General features: G+C 36.1%; 2 protein-coding genes across 2 annotated transcripts in view; one reads left to right on the top strand and one right to left on the bottom strand.

The window, feature by feature from the left end:
• LOC120146006 (isoleucine--tRNA ligase, cytoplasmic-like) overlaps window positions 1–2,392 on the top strand; it is a 29,331-nt gene extending 26,939 nt beyond the window's left edge. The window contains exons 24-28 of the mRNA XM_039159676.1: window positions 15–137; window positions 426–491; window positions 1,072–1,183; window positions 1,915–2,006; window positions 2,111–2,392. Of these exons, the coding sequence (XP_039015607.1) occupies window positions 15–137; window positions 426–491; window positions 1,072–1,183; window positions 1,915–2,006; window positions 2,111–2,218 (501 nt within the window). The 3' untranslated portion in view covers window positions 2,219–2,392. The remainder of the gene's footprint in view (window positions 1–14; window positions 138–425; window positions 492–1,071; window positions 1,184–1,914; window positions 2,007–2,110) is intronic.
• Window positions 2,393–5,275: 2,883 nt separating this feature from the next.
• On the bottom strand, window positions 5,276–19,954 carry LOC120145877 (receptor-like protein 4). Its single transcript, XM_039159596.1, has 9 exons — window positions 19,789–19,954; window positions 17,903–18,955; window positions 17,589–17,736; window positions 9,465–9,536; window positions 9,122–9,193; window positions 8,565–8,636; window positions 8,417–8,494; window positions 8,055–8,236; window positions 5,276–5,706 (listed from the first exon to the last, which is right to left on the bottom strand). Exons 1-9 carry the CDS (start codon window positions 19,856–19,858, stop codon window positions 5,588–5,590), a joined length of 1,866 nt encoding a protein of 621 aa, XP_039015527.1. The 5' UTR covers window positions 19,859–19,954; the 3' UTR covers window positions 5,276–5,587.
• Between the last annotated feature and the right edge of the window lie 296 nt (window positions 19,955–20,250).

The following is a 20,250-nucleotide window of genomic DNA, read 5'->3' as shown; positions in this document are numbered from 1 at the left end:
TCAATTTGTTGTAGGTTGTTAATAGAATTCAAAAATCACGAAAGAAAGCTGGCCTTGAGCCGACAGATATGGTAGAGGTCTACTTTGAGTCATTGGATGAAGACAAGTCAGTCATCCAACAAGTATTGAACTCACAGGTAAGTTTTGATTAAAGAAATTTTGCTATGGATTCAGTTGTACTTGCTAATTAATGATTTGCTAAATCTCTTGCCGGATTTTTTGTTTCAATGGAGCTTTGTGCATCCATGTACTTGTGCATGAGTGAGAGTTTCTGCGAGCTGTTATCATATCTTTGTGAAAGATTTTTGTTGTCTGATGGACAGCTTCCAACTTAGCAGTGGAGTTGCATGGTTTGATAGTCGTTCCAATGCATCTTAATTTGCAGTGTGCTGTATATAATATCTTAAGGTTGCATTTTATTGCAGGAAAACTATATTAAGGATGCAGTTGGATCTCCATTGCTTTCCTCTGACAGTATGCCGCTCCATGCAGTTAAGTTTTGATCATTTTGAGTATGAATTAGCTTTATTGTTAACTCAGCAACTCGCATCTTAAATTTTTGTTGATTTTGGAGATTGACATGCAACATCTTTGTTCCTAAGTTTTACCTACTGTGGTTGTTGTTTTCATATACTCGGAATATGAAATTTCCTAATCTTGCCTTAATTTCAAAAATCATATCTTATAAATTTCGTATACTCAGAATATGAAATTTCCTAATCTTGCCTTATTTCAAAAATCATATCTTATAAAATAAAATTAGTCATACCTGTGTAGAGAAGCTGGAAATTGAGTGTGCTTTTTCTCATTGATAGGATGCCATTCATTCTTGCATTTTCAGTCTCTCTATTTTGTAGAGGTAGGCTTTTGCAGTTTTATAGGCAGGAATTGATTATATGTTGTTTCGACTGAGATCAAATCTGCAGTAGTTAATAGTTAATACACCTTACAATGTGCTTCGAGAACGACATTAGTTTGTTGTCACAATTGCTTCTCCCTGCCTCCCCTCCAAAACAAAAATCCCTTTTATGGGTTTCTTATTCTATTTTTGTTACATAACCAAAATTGCAGGTGGTGATCTGTGAAGAGATTTTTGAAGGCATCTATAACATGTCATTTAAAATAAGCTTGGTTAGACCCGCCCTTGTTTTCAAGGAAAATGCTATTCTCGCATTATATGGAGGTTAGGCTGTGTTTTATCATATCATCTGTCTTCAATGCTACAGCTGAATATCTTGCAACAACTCATACCCTCTCAGAACACTGTTTTGACTATCAGAGTATTTGGCAGTCTTGCAACTTTGATTTCTTTTCAACTTTGATTTCTTTTCAACTATATGTCTACCATTATGCCAGATTTTGATTTCTTTTGACAATAGTTTCACATTCGTTGTCCAACCTGCTAGCCCCTTCAGCATTATGTTTTCAGTCCGTGTTGCTTGGATTACTATTAAATCAATAGGAATACTTTTATTAAATTTTAATTGTACAAGTAATATTAATATTAACAAAAATTATTTTTTAAATGTCTTTTGGCTTGACGGTTGGGTTGGGCCTCAGGGAAGTAAAAGATTGGGCATCCCTTTTTGGCCCTTGGGTAGCTCCATAATCAAGGTTCATCTAATTAATGCTCATCTCTCTTTCAAAAGAACAAAAATAATGAGTATATTAAATTATTAAGATTAGATAATATAATAAAAGTACATTCATACTCTGAAATTCAAACCGAAATATATACCAAATCGAATATGATAAATAAATATTGCATATACATTAATAACATGCTTTGAGGCTTATAAGGTTAGATCAAGGCTAGGCTAGGATCATTTAAAGAACTGTAGCTTTGGAATTTCTTTTCAAACCCTTTGTGACTGCTGCCTATATCTGTCTTATTGAACTAATTGATGGTTGCAGGAAATTCTAAATTTGCGCAAGGTCTGCAGATTTACCTTGTGTCGAGGGACCATTCTTGTTTGAAGTCGGAGTTTCAACTTGGACATGGAAAGGTTTGGTTTGCTTCTGAATCATAATATAGATTGGATTCAATTCCATTAAATTCAAGTATTGTTGGTTGGGCAGCCTGAATTGATTGTTCTTCCGTGTGTTGCAGATAAAGGTTGATTGCATTGAGAACCTGCCTGCGGTGGAAGTGGTGCTGGGGGAACATGTCTTCTTGACTGTGGGTGATTACTACTTGGCTGGAAGAAAGAGCCGTTGATGATCATATCATATTAATCTGTGCCTCCGAGTCTGACAGGGACATGCAGGTACAGCTTAAAATTCAATTTACAAAATCCTACCTGAGAGAGAGAGTTGGACCATCAATTCATGGTTATGATAAATGATAGAAATGAAAATGTTTAGATTTTCAATATCTAATGGAATTTTTTTGTGATGTAGCTGTGTGAACAATTCTAGATATTCACTTCTAATTTTTGGCAATTTGGGTGATGGTTTCTCGTTTCTGTAGAATTTGTTTTGTTTATATCATGGTTATGATTATGGATTTTTTTAGTTGATTAATTAGCATTCCTTTATGATCAATGAAATGAAATTATAGGGGCAGTGTAATTACATTATATAGTTAATTTTATATTGCGAGGAGTAAATTTAAAAGTTACAAATCTTATTCAGAAAGCATAATATCAAAAATAGCCCTCAATGTTTATCAGAATTGTCATTTTGATTTTTTCTTTTTTGGAGCATTTTAGCTCTCAAAGTTTCAGCTTGGGGTAAAAACCTCACTTTATAGATGAAAACAATTAGTTAACACATGATTAACGTTTTAAAATATGAGATTTTTTAAACCTAAAATGAAACATTGATGGTTAAAATGTCTCATATGAAAAAGAATAAGAGACAATTATTATTCTATCAAATGTTGGGGGTTTTTTACTCTAAAATGAAATTGGGGTCAATACTCTAAAAAATAAAAAAGAGACAAAATGATCATTTTTAATAATCATTGGGGCTTAATTTTGATATTATGCCTGTTCAAAAATGTATATACATGAATTTCAATTTGATTTATGATTTAACGTGTGATGTAGTATATTAACTTTGACTTTGTATACAAACTTGTAAAACCTATTTATTTTTAAAAATATTTATCAATATACCCAAAACTAATATTTCATGTAGATAATTGAACTAAAACCAAAGTTTGGTTTTTGAATTTTGTAATAATTTGCTTGCTTGTAACAGATAACTATGTTTTATAATCTGTATATATGTCGGATTAAAAAATAATTCCAAGTAAAATTAATTTCAGTTATATTAATTAACATTTAATGTTTTCGTATCTAATTGTTTTTTAAATTCACTAACTTAATTTTATTCAAAAAAATATAATATTTTCACTAACTTAAAATGAATCTTTGGGTAAAGTTTAATATTTATAACATTATATTTTCCAAGGTTTAGATAGAAATCATCCTCCTTTAAAAATGATTTAAGGGAAAAAACACTCTATTTACAATAGTTTAAATATGTAAATGAACAATACCTTTTAAATACTTTAAAAGCTAAAAAAATGGAGGAAAGTTTTATAATAAAACACTAGCGAGAAATATGTACAAAAGAGAAAAAAAAATGAAAATTTGTAGTTGTTTATAGTCGTCGAAAAAGAACTATTAATTGTTTGGAGATAAAATTTCATGTCTTATTTAAATATTTGTACTCAAATGATATCGTTAAAACAACTCGAGACTCATTCAAAATATAACCGTTAGAAGTCTAAAATCGTATTTTAAGTAGTCAAATCTTGATACGTGCAAAATATGTATTGACACCTACTGTTCATGAACAATAACATGAATAGTACCTGATACGAACAATGTAGAATGTATGTTGTGAATAGTGATTTCCATGTTTTAATAACAATTTTAAATACTTTTAACCCTCTCACATTTCACACTAATCTTCATAGGGAACTAAGATTTACTCCAACTCCTTTACTACTTCAGTCACTCCAACAGCAACAATCCTCTGCTTCTTTAGAGAGACCCCAATAATTTAAACCTCTATATTCGTAACCTGTGAAGAATCTACAGGAACCCTTCCATCCTCAACTATCAACTCCCCATAGAAGCATCACACGGAATATCATACATATTCTCAGATTCCTTCAACACCCTACTTGACTTAACTGAAACTAAACAAGCATTACCAACGCCAACTTTGGTTTCTGTGGCAGTAGAAGTAGAAGCATTAGCCAATCCAACCCCTGCCATAACTTTCTTGCTTTTCACATTGCACATGCTGCAACAACCCCTCCTTAAAACCAACATAAATTGCATCCCCTACTTCTATTCCGGGACTGTCCCAGGGCATTTCTGCAACGAGTTCTCAAATACTAGCTACACAATTACAACACTTTTGACGCGTCCATATATAGCACCTCCACGGAGACTGTGATCCACGAGACTAAGATAGAGCTAGGTATCTCCATAGTGGCATCTATTTTCACGCAGACTTTGGCATATGCTAATCTGGACCTCTCGGCGGCAGTGCGATCCATATACAATGGCGTCTCCAAAACACTCATAATGTAACTAATCTCAACTTGAGTGTACAGCTCCAAAGGAATCCATGCATATAATTGAATTCAAACGGGATATATATATACACACATATAATTTAAGGTTTTTTTTTTCGAAAAAATAAAAAAAAAATTTATAAGTATAACACATGTCAAATAATGTTTTCTTTTTAAATATCGTCATAGTGTAAGCACTTAAAAAAAATAAAGTCAGAATGTTAGACAATTAAAATTAACAAAATTACAGTTTGAACACTTATTTTTTTCAAAAATATTTTTAAATAATTGTATCATTATTTATGCATGGAAGCCTATCTGTTTTCATATTGTAAAAAATAATTAGACGATGTTCTTTTATTAAAGCACAAAAAAGGATAACCTCCTAACCTACTAAATTACAATCTATTTATTGGCCCAAAAAAAATCCTAAAAGCTAAATGATTTTTTTAAACGTCCACTTTAGCAAATAATGTATATTAGAAAAGCCATACTTTAAATTACTTTTAAATTTATAAATTTCTACTATGTAATTAATTAAGTACTAATTTTAAATTATGTTGTTAAATATAAAATGTAAAGATTGTCTTTTTCAGAAGAGAAGAATTTTCAATTTCTAAAAAATACTTATGAAATATTCGATCATATTTAACTATAATGATCGATGAAGACTCATATTGATATATTTTCTAAAGGAAAAAAAAAACCGTCATACAACAACAATGATGAGAAGGCTCTGTAGACATCCGTTTTCCTTTCTGGATTCACCACACAGAAGATTGGTGGAAACAGTAATGACCTTTCAATTAGTTACAACATCTCTTTTTGACAAAACTGATTGGAAAAGGGGTCCAAACAATTAATGTACAATACAATTCATTTTTCCTGCATTTGTGTCTTACCTTCTAGATGTGATTCTGTCAGCTTTTACGGGTTCGCCGGTCAAGATTTCCCCAGGAAAGGGGGATCAAGCAGAGCAACATGAGCTAAATTCAACCAAGTAGTTCTGCAATTCATCTTCCAGGACGCAAAGATGAGGAAACTGATTGATCATGACAGCAAGCTTGGTCCATTCTCAGCCGCCGTCCGTCCACGACTAGGATACCTCGACATCTGAATATCATGCCATGATTGGGTCCTTGATTTTGCATAGGGAGCACTTCTTGCAGCTGAAGAGGATAAAATATAAATTATGCGAAGAGAAAACAACAAATAATTTTTACTATTATGCCTTATTTATTACTATTTGGACATATAAATCTAGGGCTTGGGCATAAGTCATTTTTCATGTTTAAATCTAAGGTTAGGATTATTAGTTTATTGGATTAAAATCTAGGGCTAAAATAGACCTTTACTTGAAAGAAAAGTCGAATATCAAGCTTTACTGCCAATATTATAATTATTTTCTCAAGATAATAGAAAGAAATTAGAAGTCTTTATAACCTTAGTTTTCTAGGATTCAACTTCCAACACCTTTGTTAGGAAGATTGTCGGATGAGTGTCGGAATGGACCGAGGGGCAGGTGGGGACAGTCGCTCGCTTGAAAATTTAAAACTACCAAATATGTTATATCTTTTCTAAGCATATTTTCTACTGAAAATCTATTTTCGTCTTCCCTAGAATTTTATAAGTCCGTCTCTTTTTAAAATTTTAGAAGTTTGTCTCCTTAGTATAAAATCCTACATCTGACTCTAACTGAGTGCATCTACCACAACAATGAAGTCCTCTTCACCTTAAGATGTTATCAAGACATTACAGATAAGTAGGGCAAATTATTAGCAATCGACGAAAGCTGTCAGTTTCCATCGTCTTTTGATCGGGCAAAAATTCAAATCCTCACAAAGGCTAATGTGAGAATTGATGAGTCGTTGGAGTTGAAGATCGGTGATAATTTCTTCAAAATCATGGTGCATAAAATTGAGCCTTCCTTTAAACTAAAGTCTTGGGTCCCTGAGGAAGTCGATAACTCATTAGATCTTGCTTCTTCAATTGGGGCTTCACCAGACAATTCTCAATCAAGGTCGCCAGTATACTCATCAGGTTTAAAATGCTCCGAATAAGATGTTGACATTGAAGCAACCAACATTGAAAATGTTTCATTCCTGAAGTGTGCCAAAGATGTTGAGAATTCGAGTAAAAAACTAGATTCAGGGTTTCATTCAACAGAGACTTTGGATCATTCAGACAAATTTTGTGAAGCATCCAATTGATAAATCAGATAACCACTTTGATGGAGTCAACCCCCATGCCAAGGAAGATGTTCTTATGATGGGTCTTTTCCCTTTTAATGGTAATTCCGAGGACGCAATACAACTACAGGAAGGTACTTCAAAAGTGCCCTCTCTCCCTGGGAAACTAAGAAGAAATCGTGTGGTGAAAAAATGCAAGCAAAAGAAATGAGTTTTGAATAAAGTTGCAAGGATAGATCAATTGATGGGAAGGAAGTGTTGTTTTTGTTATATTGAAGATTTTCTTAGGAATTGAATAATTTTTTTCCGGGTATTGGATCATGATGGTCCTGTTAGTAGAGTTCTATTCAGAGGCGGTTCATTTAGTTTTAATTGTTGCAGGTGTTGGTTTTCTTTTCTGTTATGTCCTTTTGCGATGTTTTTTTTCCTTTTGCTGGAGGTGTAACTTAGAAATAGGGTGATTGTCTCTAGGGTTTAGTTGTTGAGGATGTGAGAGTTTTAGGTGATTCTGGTTTTTTTGAAATGGTGTATATCCCTGTATGAGGGTATTCTGTGTTTTCATATGTATTGAGTGTTCTATTTAATAAACTATGAGGTATTCTTTTCTTCCTTCCAATGTTCGTTAACATACTTCTTAGTATGTGGACGAATACGAAGGGAGTTTTTAATGAGACCTCCAACTTCTATAAAAAAAAAAAAGACATTACGAACAATCGGGGACTATGCTTGAACAGCATATACACCATTTTCATTTTCTTCCGGATACTCATCATAAATAGGATCTAAACCATAGTCTTGCTCTTTCACATACATCTTGCTAAGAAAATAATCAACTTCAACACTAATTCCCCCCACGTTTAATTCAAATGCATGCACCAACGGCTCCTACAATCTACCCAGAATCATAAAGGCGTTTTCTTCCTCACCAAAATCAGATTTATCAGCGAGACAACATTCTGATCTGTCAAACAGGTTGTGTGCAGATTCCAAAATCTCTATCTCGGTTCCAACTTGTTCTTGCCGTAGTCAAGCATAAACCTCACATGACAATTCTTCAATCGAACATCATATTGCAGCCAACTACGTTTATCAACCCTGATTTAAATGTTGCTAGTGGAAAGTTTGATTTAATGTGATTGTCATCCTATATTTTTTGGGTTAAAGTGAGCAGCTTTGCAGATTTTAATCAACTACCATAGGATGGATGTCTCATGTTTATACCAGTCCCAAGGGATTAAAACCAAACATATTTAACATTCAAAACTGTTATTCGCCAAAAAAAAAATTGTTACAGTAATTGCTATGAGATTTATCCTGAAGGTACTAACCTGCAATCTGTTGTGTTCGAAGGATATTCTGCCGCCGTTTCCACCAACACCATGAACAGATAACAAGAAGTAAGAGAGACATAAATATACCAAAGGCAATGCCTATCTTAGCACCAACTGAGAGGTGGGGTCCACATTTAGGTAGTCCAGGTATGCCGCAAAGTCCAGGATTATCAGTAAAGCTGCATGTAATTATAGTCAGTATATGGTATAGGACTTGCAATAATAGATGTGCAAGTGCATGTTTTCATTTTAATCTTGTATTTGCATTTCTTTCGTTATCATCATCATGTGGCAAGTTCATTCCTCGCAGATAAAACTTCCAGACCATAGTAATGAGATTCTTAGAAGTTGAAACATACTTGAAGCTAGCACCATTCAAAAGCCTTCCTCCGAGTGCAGTTGGAACCCTTCCAGACAAAGAGTTACCATTAAGATTCCTGAAAATGAGAACTTAAATCAAACTCCCGCTGTGTATTTCCAGAGTTAATCAACAGATAAAAAGCTTACAATCTACGCAATGCAGTCAACTTTCCTAGGCTTTCAGGAATTGATCCATTAAGGAAATTGTAGGAGAGATCCCTGCAGTATATATCGATACATTATATCAATAAGATGGATATTGTTTGAGGAAATATATAAATGAACTGAAAGATCATGGGCTTTTCATAATTCCATATATTAGACTTCAAACTCAAATTATCCCTTTGAGAGAAGAAAGAAAATATTATGCATCCAGAATTTAATGTCCTTCCAAGCATGATGGCTTTTGAAACAAGAATGCAACTCAATGGATGCATGGTCTTTTACTCAATAGCACATAAACATTTGGGAAGTACATTTCTGATAGAAAAAACTTTTGGTTCGGTGCAGAAAGTCCTCCCAACAGTATAACGTGTTCATCTCTAAAACTGAAAGGGAACAAACACTTCAAACAAAACCTATTGTCCTACATATGATGGTGAGGTCCTAACTGTATAAAAGGAATATTATTTCAGAGAATTTTGCATGTAGAAGTTAATGCAATCGCAAGTATCTTCAAGGACAAGAAATAATGCATTGCTTACAATATTTCTAAGCTAGTGACTGTTCCAAGTGACGATGGAATGGCCCCATGAATTGTGTTTCCACTCAAGTTTCTGTAGAAACCGAATACACCATAAAGATGAGAAATGGTTATGGGGCATTCATCTTGTGTAAAATTAAATAAGTACAACTATTGCAACAGTTTGCGAAAGCAAATAAAGAAAAATCTGTTCTATCTTTTATGTCAACGGTACTGTATAATCAAGCTCTATAACGAGCTGATGAGGCTGAAACAGAAACCTGTCCTTGGATTCATGATTCATGCCCCATAAACCAAATAGAAGCAACTATAATGAAAGTGGTGGAGAAACGATTTGTACTTACAAGCTCTGAAGATGATGTAGCTTGGAAATTTCATTAGGCAAGAAACCCCTTAAACCTTGATTGTCAAGACCACTGATCATGCAGAAACAAAAGGCAATTACTTATTACATACCAATATAATAAAGGCACTTTATCTTAAGCTTTGTGGGAATCTCATCATAAGGTTCCAGCTTCAGTATACAAGACCCTAAACTCTATTATGTCAAATTTTTTATGGGGTGGAGGAGATGGGAGGAAGAAGATCCATTGGGTAAGCTAGAACGACGTTTGTAAACCAAAAATTGAAGGAGGCTTGGGAGTTCCTAATATAAATACGATGAATAGGGCTCCATTGGAAAAGTGGGCTTGGAGGTTTGCTATTGAGAGGAAGGCGATTTGGAGATGGATTCTTCATTGATGCAGTTTGACAGTAAGGTTTCTCCTAAATTTTCTTGGATATGGAGATCTTTGGTGAATAATCATTTTAAAGCTGATTCGATGGGCTGTAGTATCAGAAGCAATTATAGCTATAAAATTGGCAATGGGAGGAATATTCGGTTTTGGCAAGACAATTGGACATTGGATCATCCTTTGATGGTCATGTTCCCTAGACTATTCTCTATTGCAGTGAACAAAACTGGAAGATTATTTCAGTTTGGGGATTACAGCTCTGGGGGCTGGTTTTGGAACGTCTAGTTGAGAAGGGAGTTGAATGACTGGGAATTTGAACAATGGTCAAACTTGATGGCTGTTATTTCAGATTTTTCTATTTCTGCTGATGCTTTTGATGGACTGTTTTGGAAGGGGACTGGAGAAGGGGTTTTCACTGTTAAATCATGTGACAATCTATATTATTCGGGTATTTCCGATTCGGAGGAAGCTAATTTTTGGAAGTCTATTGTTTGGAGGGGCCTGCTGCCTCCAAGAGTAGAGACTTTTCTTTGGCAAGTTATCTTAAAGAAGCTGGCAGTGAAGACAGCTCTGGTTAAGAGAGGTGTTCAGGGCATAAATGATTCTCTGTGTCCTTTTTGTAATCTAGAAGAAGAGTCTTCATCTCATCTATTTTTTTCCTGTTCGGTTGTTTGGCCAATATGGACTAAATTCATGGGCTATTGGAATTTTCAGTCTGTTTTTCATGAAGATGCTAAAATATTCCTAGTAGCATGGACTAACTTGAAGACCAACTCTCTTATGTGGTCATTTATCCTTTGAGTGGTTTTATGGACAATATGGAAAACTAGGAATTATATAGTGTTTGAAAGAGGGAAGCTTGATCGAGCAGAAATATTCTTTCTAGCAAGGTGCAGGCTTGCTTCATGGTTTCTAGCTAGGGAAACTCAGATTTCTATTTCCAAGGATGCTCTTATTGCCAACCCATCCTTAGTGGATTCTAGCTCGTCTCATACTAATCGGATTTCAACTAAGTTTCCTTTGTCCCCTCCTCCAAAGGGTTTTATTAAACTTAATGTGGATGCGGCTACTTCTAGTGATTGGAAGAGGAGTGGTTTAGGTGGTGTTCTGAAAGACATTTCTGGTTCGATTCTTGGCTCCTTCAAAGAGCCTGCTGGTCTGGGACCTCCTACTTTGATGGAATTGAAAGCTATCCTAAAGGGGTTAGATTATTATGAATCCATTCGCCACAGATTTAAAGAGAGATTGATTATCGAGAGTGATAGTAAGGTGGCAATTGGTTGGGTCAAGGATGTTGTTTCTTGTCCTGTCGTTTATGTTTAAGTTGTTAAGGACATTATTCAAAAGCTTAGTGTTTATGAAGGTCTTATTAGATGGGTTAGTAGGACTGCCAATATAGAGGCGGATGTTCTAGCTAAGGCTGGTATTGGTTGAGAATTATGTTCTGTTAAGGGCTGTTTCTTTTTGGCTTTTTATCTCTGGAGGGAGATTAGACTTTGTATTACTTTGTAATTTTTTGAGGTTAATGAATTCCTAGGGCACTCTTTTCCTCCTTCCGCTGATTAATGAACTATTTTCAAGTTCCGTTAATCATGAAGGGGGGTTTTAATGAGGCCTACTATTCCTATCAAAAAAAAATAATGCAATCATATTCTAGGAAACACTTGCTATAATTATACTTGTGCACCACAGCACCGGTGCATGGAAAAGTTATGTGCTTCCTTTCTGAAAACTAACATGCATCTAGTTTTCCATGCATCAGGATTAGTTAGAAATTTAGGAGTAAGGAGTAACAGATGATGTATGAATGAATGAAGAGCAGAAAGTTGGGCCTATTAGGGAAAATCATATCGAAGAGTAAAGTAAGGAAAGCATTTGAATAGAAGCAGCTTTGCCTTTAACTTGCTTCTCGTGTCTTAAATGCAATGCTGGTAATGAATACAAATGAATGGACAAGATTCATTGATTAGCAAATTGGAGTGCATACGAGAATCTTTCAGGAAACTAAGAGAATTCTTAACAGATAAGATTAATTGGAGTAATCAAGTGGTTGAGAATTCTAACAGGTTGTTGGTTGTGTATGTCTCCAGGCTTGTAAAATGCAGACATGGACTCCGTACTTATAATATGACAAACAAAGCAGAACGAAATTGGATACAACTTAAAAGTGTAAAATGTACTACGGGATAATGAGAATACCAAAACAATCTGACCGAAAGCTCCCTTAAAGTGGAAGTTCACCAGTACTACGTGTTAGATTTGTCTAGAAATTAAGTTGACAAGTTGAAAATTTCATTTTGGTTGGTGGCCAACTTATTGGAAATTTCATCTTGGTTGGTGGCCAAACTTTGAACATGTGAATTTCATATTTGGTGGCTAACTTGTACACATTGGAAAATTCTTTGGTAGGTGGCCAAATTTTGAACATATTGTTCTTGAAACTCAACTATAAATAGGCCTAAGTATTTCCATTAGAAATCATCCCAAAAACAAGTTCTCTCTTCCTCTTGTATTCTTCATTCTCCCACTTTGGGAATTCCAAAGAATTCCATTTGTTGTAATATTGGTGATATAGTGAAGTTATCATCCGGTGTGGTGCCCGAGGAGTAGACGATATTCTCGTCGAACCTCGTAAATTTAGTGTGTTCTCTCCTTTATTGTTTTTTATTCAGTTCTTTTCCATTGTGTTTCAATATTTAATAGTTTGACAGGTTTATCCGCTGTGCAACCTTTGGTGGTTTTAATCTTGACATTTTAGGTCAATTTTAAAACTACGTTCGTGTGGGAAATAACCCGTTTTCCCCAACAATTGGCATCAGAGCTTCGGTTAAGTTTATCCTGGTGGTTCCGTTGCTGAAAAGATACAGTTCATGATATTGAATATTGTTCGTTAGAATTAAAATGCCAAAATACGGATCAGTTGAGACATCAAGCTCTTCATCTGCACCGGTGAGGAGGGTGATGTCAAATGCAAATTTCTCGGTGGAGTTGTTCGATGGATCCGGTCATTTTGGCATGTGGCAAGGCGAGGTGTTAGACGCTTTATTCCAACAAGGTCTAGACATCGCCATTGAGGAAGAAAAGCCCGAATATATGGAGGAGAAAGAATGGGGAACAATCAATCGTTTGGCGTACAGCACGATTCGATCTTGTCTTTCCAGGTAGCAGAAGTATGGCTACAAGAACGAGACTTCTGCAAGTAAGATGTGGAAAGCTTTGGAGGAAAAATTCCTGAAGAAAAGCTCTCAGAATCGTCTCCACATAAAGAAAAGATTGTTCAGATTTGATTATCAACCAGACACCAGTATGAATGAACACATCACTGCGTTCAATGAGCTAGTGGAAGACTTATTGGGCATGGATGAAACCTTCAAAGATGAAGATTTAGCTTTGATGTTGTTGTCATCTCTTCCAGATGAATTTGAGCACCTTGAGACAACGTTACTTCATGGTAAGGATAATGTTACCCTTAAAGATGTAACTTATGCTTTGTATAGTTATGAACTCAGGAAGAAAACCAAGAAGAAGAGCAAGTACGAAGCAGCAGAGGCCATGGTGGCAAGAGGTCGCTTGAAAAGTCAAAAGCCAAAATAGAGAGGGAGATCAAAGTCGAAGTCCAGACTGGGAAAAGATGAATGTGCCTTTTGTCATGAGAAAGGCTATTGGAAGAAAGATTGTCCGAAGCTGAAGAAGAAAGGAAAAGCTGCTCCAGATGCATGTGTTGCAGAGCATGATGCACATGACTCTGACATATCATTGGTTGCTTCATCAACAACATTCCATTCCGATGAGTGGATATTAGATTCCGGTTGCACCTATCATATGTCCCCTAATCGGGAGTGGTTCTCCGATTTAGTGGAACTAAATGCAGGAGTTGTTTATATGAGCAATGATAATGCCTGTAAAACTGTTGGGATAGGTTCAATTCGATTGAAGAATCAAGATGGATCAACCAGAGTTCTGACGGATGTCCGATACGTGCCCAGTTTGAAGAAAAATCTCATCTCGTTGGGAGCCTTAGAATCCAAAGGCTCAGTAGTCACTATGAGAGATGGAGTTTTAAAAGTCATATATGGCGCACTTGTGATGATGAAGGGCATCAGGAAAAATAATTTGTATTACTACCAAGATAGTACAATTATTGGAGCAGTTGCAGCAGCTTCTGGAGGTGATGATTTGGACGCAACCCAGTTGTGGCATATATGGTTGGGACATGCTGGAGAGAAATCCTTGCAAATTCTGGCAAAGAAAGGATTGTTGAAAGGTGCAAAGGCTTGCAAATTGAACTTTTGCGAGCATTGTGTTCTGGGAAAGCAGAAGAGAGTGAAGTTTGGCACCACTATACATAATACAAAAGGTATTGTAGATTATATTCACTCAGATGTATGGGGTCCTTCAAAGACATCGTCTTTGGGGGGAAACCATTATTTTGTAACTTTTGTAGATGACTTTTCCAGAAGAGTTTGGGTGTATCCGATGAAGTCTAAAGATGAAGTGCTTCAAATTTTCCTGAAATGGAAAAATATGATCGAGAACCAGACTGGTAGAAAGATCAAACGTCTTAGGACGGACAATGGAGGGGAATATAAAAGTGACCCATTCTTTGACGTTTGCCATGAGTATGGTATTGTTCGACACTTCACTGTTAGACATACACCACAACAGAATGGGGTGGCAGAGCGTATGAATCGAACACTATTGGAGAAAGTTCGATGTATGTTGTCTAATGCTGGGTTAGGCAAGACATTTTGGGCTGAGGCTGTGACATATGTTGGCCATCTCATTAATCGTCTGCCGTCATCAGCGATAGGAGGAAAAACACCATTGGAGGTATGGTCTGGAAAACCTGCTACTGATTATGATTCCTTACATGTATTTGGATCCACTGCTTATTATCATGTGAATGAATCTAAGCTTGATCCGAGAGCAAAGAAGGCTCTCTTTATGGGAATCACCCATGGAGTGAAGGGATTCCGCCTTTGGTGTTTAGACACCAAGAAGATAATTTGTAACAAAGATGTTACCTTTGATGAATCTGCCCTAATAAAGAAGGTAACAAGTGAAGCTGTCCAGACAAGTAGTACTCCGCAGCAGGTGGAGTATACTCCAAAACAGGTGGAGTTTCAGCAGATGATGATCCCAGAAGTTAATATAGCTGATTCTTCAACTCCAATAGAAGAATCAGAAGATGAAGAGGTTCAAACCCAAGAGCCATTGGAGACACCAAAAACACTTGCAGTTACAAGGCCAAGGAGATAAATTCGTAGACCTGCTCGATTTGTTGATATGGTGGCCTATGCTCTTCCAGTTGTTGATGATGATATCCCTATCACTTGCTAAGAAGCAATACAAAGCTTGGAAAGTGATAAGTGGAAAAGTGCCATGGATGAAGAAATGCAATCTCTCCAAAAGAACGACACTTGGAAACTGACACAATTATCAAAAGGTAAAAGAGCCATTGGATGCAAGTGGGTATTTGTAAAGAAAGATGGATCTCATAACAAGAAAGATGTTCGCTACAAGGCACGGTTGGTAGCTAAAGGCTACGCTCAAAAGGAGGGAATCGACTACAATGAAGTATTTTCCCCTGTTGTGAAGCATTCCTCCATTAGAATATTATTGGCCTTGGTAGCACAGTTAAATTTGGAGCTAGCTCAACTTGATGTAAAGACGGCTTTCTTGCACGGTGATTTAGAAGAGGAGATCTATATGACACAGCCAGAAGGATACAAAGATGGTGGTTGTGAGAAATGGGTTTGTAAGCTGAATAAATCGCTATATGGATTGAAGCAATCTCCGAGGCAGTGGTACAAGCGATTTGATAGCTTTATGAGGAGGCAAAAGTATACTAGAAGCAAATATGATCATTGTGTGTATTTGCAAAAGCTCAAAGATGGATCTTTCATTTATCTTCTCTTGTACGTTGACGATATGTTGATCGCTTCGAAGAGTCAAAAGGAGATAGACAAATTAAAGGCTCAGTTGAATCAAGAGTTTGAGATGAAAGATCTAGGTGAGGCCAAGAAGATTCTTGGTATGGAGATAAGCAGAGATAGACAGAGAGGGAATCTTTGTTTAACACAGAAGCAGTATCTGAGAAAGGTATTACAATGTTTTGGCATGAATGAAAATACCAAACATGTAAGTATCCCATTGGCTTCTCATTTGAAACTTAGTTCTCAATTATCTCCTAAAACTAACAAAGAACGAGTGTATATGGCAAAAGTTCCATATGCTAATGCAGTTGGAAGCTTGATGTATGCAATGGTGTGTACGCGTCCTGACATTTCACAAGCAGTTGGAGTTGTGAGCAGGTACATGCATGATCCTGGAGAAGGACATTGGCAAGCTGTGAAATGGATTCTACGGTATCTCCAACAAACCGTGGATGTTGGTTTAGTTTTTGAACAGGATGAAGTACTTGGTCAGTGTATGGTTGGATATGTTGATTCCAATTATGCTGGTGATTTGGATAAGCGTCGATCAACTACTGGATATTTGTTTACTCTTGCTAAAGCCCCAGTAAGTTGGAAGTCTACATTGCAATCTACGATGACCTTGTCTACTACAGAGGCAGAATACATGGCAGTTTCAGAAGCTGTAAAGGAAGCAATTTGGCTTAACGGGTTGATGGAAGACTTGGAGTTGTTCAAAGTCACATTAGTCTCTATTGTGACAGTCAGAGCGCTATTCACTTAGCGAAAAATCAAGCCTACCATTCAAGGACTAAGCATATCGACGTGAGGTATCACTTTGTGCGGGAGATCTTTTAAGAATGAAAGATTCTACTTCAGAAAATTGCGACATCAGAAAATTCTGCAGATATAATGACCAAGGTGGTAACAGTTTGAACTTGATTAACATCCTGAAAGTATGAACACCTTCGGGTGTGTGGCACTTGTGAGCGCAGTTAGAGGCACTACAAAATTGGGGAGTTGAAGAAGTTGAGTAGGCTTGGTAATTTCAAGCCAAGGTGGAGATTTGTTAGATTTGTCTAGAAATTAAGTTGACAAGTTGGAAATTTCATCTTGGTTGGTGGCCAAACTTTGAACATGTGAATTTCATATTTGGTGGCTAACTTGTACACATTGGAAAATTCTTTGGTAGGTGGCCAAACTTTGAACATATTGTTCTTGAAACTCAACTATAAATAGGCCTAAGTATTTCCATTAGAAATCATCCCAAAAACAAATTCTCTCTTCCTCTTGTATTCTTCATTCTCCCACTTTGGGAATTCCAAAGAATTTCATTTTTTGTAATATTGGCGATATAGTGAAGTTATCATCCGGTGTGGTGCCCGAGGAGTAGACGATATTCTCGTCGAACCTCGTAAATTTGGTGTGTTCTCTCCTTTATTGTTTTTTATTCGGTTCTTTTCCATTGTGTTTCAATATTCAATAGTTTGACAGGTTTATCCGCTGTGCCACCTTTGGTGGTTTTAATTTTGACATTTTAGGTCAATTTTAAAACTACGTTCGTGTGGGAAATAATCTGTTTTCCCCAACACTACGAATCATCTATGTTAGAATTCTCCTTTTTAACATTGTTTTACTGAAACAAAATATTTAAAGCAGGTTTTATCATCTCATGAGCAGTAGACGAGGCCATAGCATAGTTATCAGTTTCCTCCACAAAAATCATGAAATCAACATAAGAAAATTGAAATGAAGAGATGATATCAGTAAGGGAGAAAAAGAAAAACTCAAATATAAGACAAAAAGATCAAGGAAGTACAGGCCATCAATGAACCACTTTCTGCCAGATTTATCAAAATGACAATCAGCTCCACTCCATGGATGTTCAGTGGGAACACATGGGTCTCCATTCCACCCAAAACGATTAGGAAGCCCCAGTGCTTTCTTCAATGCCTGTAATGCCCTAACTAGAACCAGGAACTTTTAACAAGTTAGCAAATGTCTACCACCAACAAGAAAGAATCTTGTTCATAGGCAGTAAAAGCAATTCCCATGGGTCCTCCCACATACAGCATAAACAGTCAGCAGAAGTCATAGAAGCAAAACTATATAAGTAATAGCAGAATGTAATACCTTCTTCTGGTGAAGTTTTGGACTCAGCAACTATAATTTGAAAGACTTCAATCGCATTAAGGATGACATGATGACCCTTTTTAGGGTGAAGAGTTATTGTCAGAGTCCTCCCACTAAGAGCAACCGTTGTGTTAAGTACAAACGCAGTATAGCGATCACCACTCATGTCCACAACATCGATGTTTTCGAATACAGTTTCGCCATTTATCAGGACATCAAACACCCTTTGCCCTGCACTAGTGATGGAAGCATCAATCTCCGCAAAGTGTAACCATATCGAGTAGTTCTTATTGGGATCCACATCCATTGTATAAGTTAAATCAGGCTGATTATTAGTACTAACAATTGCACTTTGGTAAAGAGCTTCTGGATAGAAGTTTGGTGCAACTGAAGCTTGTTTAATGCTACTTTCAGTAGATCGTGGTTCATCAGCATTTTTTCCAAAAGTTCTGATTGGGTGCCAAAATCTATCTCCACCCCAGTGATCCCCACTATAATCTTCATCATATTTTGGCTTTGATGTGCCACAAGTCGCTCTCGAAGTTGTTTTCAGGATTACACCTTTACCCCATTCTGGTCCATAATAGTATGCTTTATCATCAATTTGAAGAATTTCAATAGAAATAATTGATGGGTCTCCGTGACCAGTACTGTGGAAGCAAATAGATACTGTATTATCCAAGAGAAACAAAAGTGCTTCAGCAAACACCTGTTCATCATGGCTGGTCCAACCTGATTTCAGTGAATGAATTATGGTGCCTTCAACAGATACTTCAAATAGAGGCTCGTTGTCAATGTCATGCTCAACTAATCCAAAGAAGATCCTCACAGAATAGTGCCCCTTTCGTACTCTATTAATTATGTAGCAATTTTCTGGACCTTCAGATAGAGGGAAATACCTAAGTGTTTTTAGTGGAGGAGTGATGAAACTAGGTACTGTTGCATTAGCTGGAATTCCCCCGGTATATGCAAAATCTTTATACCAACGTGTATAGGTTGGTGGGGTTCGGACATTTTGACCAGCTCCACAGCTTATGCGCATAGCATAAGGCGCTATAGTGAGAAAAAATGACCAAGTTTAGCACCAAAAACTAACCAAATAGGAAAAAGTGTTACATAATTACAAGAAAAAAATGACCGAGTTTAGTACCAAAACCTAACCAAATTGGCCATGCATTAAGCATATACAATAAGCTATCCCGCTCAAAATTTCCACCTTAGCCTTTCTTGTTTTCTTATTTGACAAGACAAAGTTCCATTGCCATGTGCTTTCATTTTACCAACTTAACATTCTATAAACAAAAATGAATGACAGTGACATGGAGCAGATGACCATATATGCTCACAGAATCCATAATCAATCCATAGATTATTCACACCTTTCCCCGCTAGGCCTTGAAAGAATTGTTATCTTTCTTTGTTTAATAAATGGATGTGTTGCTTAAATTCTTTATTCACTTCCAGCCGCATGGAATACTGAAGAAATTTTAAAAAAAATCTTTCGATCATTTTCCTACATTTCCTGGCACTCAAACAGGGTCGAAAACAACCTAACACCTTCTATTCTTTGACCCAGACACTGTTGACTTAAATTTAAAAAAAAAAAGCACATTCACTTCATTACTTTTGACTAATCCTTACAACTCATTAACGTGAGCATGAAACATAAATCACAATTCAGAAATAAGACAATGGAACAAATCATCGAAAAAGGGAACGAACCATAAACTGAATTATTATATCTAAGACTGGTTTCTAACAAGCTCAATCAAACTGCAACTAATGTACCACTTAAAAAAAACACCTAATCGAATATCGAAGCAACCAGAAAACTCCAAAGAAGAAAATTCTAAAACAATAAAAGCAGAAGTGAAGTGGAAGCTAACCAGGCCGTGCTGAAGACGAAGAGAAAAAGAAAAGGAAAACGAGATGACATAAGAGAGTCAATCTTAGCATCTTAGCTTAGCTTAAGCTCTCGATTATCTTCTTCCTTGCTTTGCTTTTCTTTTCCCTTATTTCGCTGTTGGCTCATTTTTCACATTCTCTCTTATCTTTTTTTCCTTCTTTTTTAGAGAATTAGAGAGAGAGAGTGTGTGTTTGGCTGTCTGCATCGAAATAACAATTAGGTGCGTTCGGTTAGTTAGAATGTTTACGATGAAATTAAAATATATGCAAGAATTAGAATATGTGAAGAAATTATAATTTGTAAAAATTAAAATATGAATCTGAAATTTTTTTGGTTGTCATTAAATTGAATTAGAATTTAATTATATATTCTGTTTGGTTGGTAGACATGTCAGATAAATTTGATTTCAGTAATGTAAAATGACAGAATTACCTTTCTTGTT

This window comes from Hibiscus syriacus, unplaced genomic scaffold (genome assembly GCF_006381635.1).
Source record: "Hibiscus syriacus cultivar Baekdansim isolate YM2019G1 unplaced genomic scaffold, ASM638163v2 tig00110895_pilon, whole genome shotgun sequence".
NCBI lineage: Eukaryota > Viridiplantae > Streptophyta > Magnoliopsida > Malvales > Malvaceae > Hibiscus > Hibiscus syriacus.
This window is presented reverse-complemented; position numbering and strand designations above follow the sequence as displayed.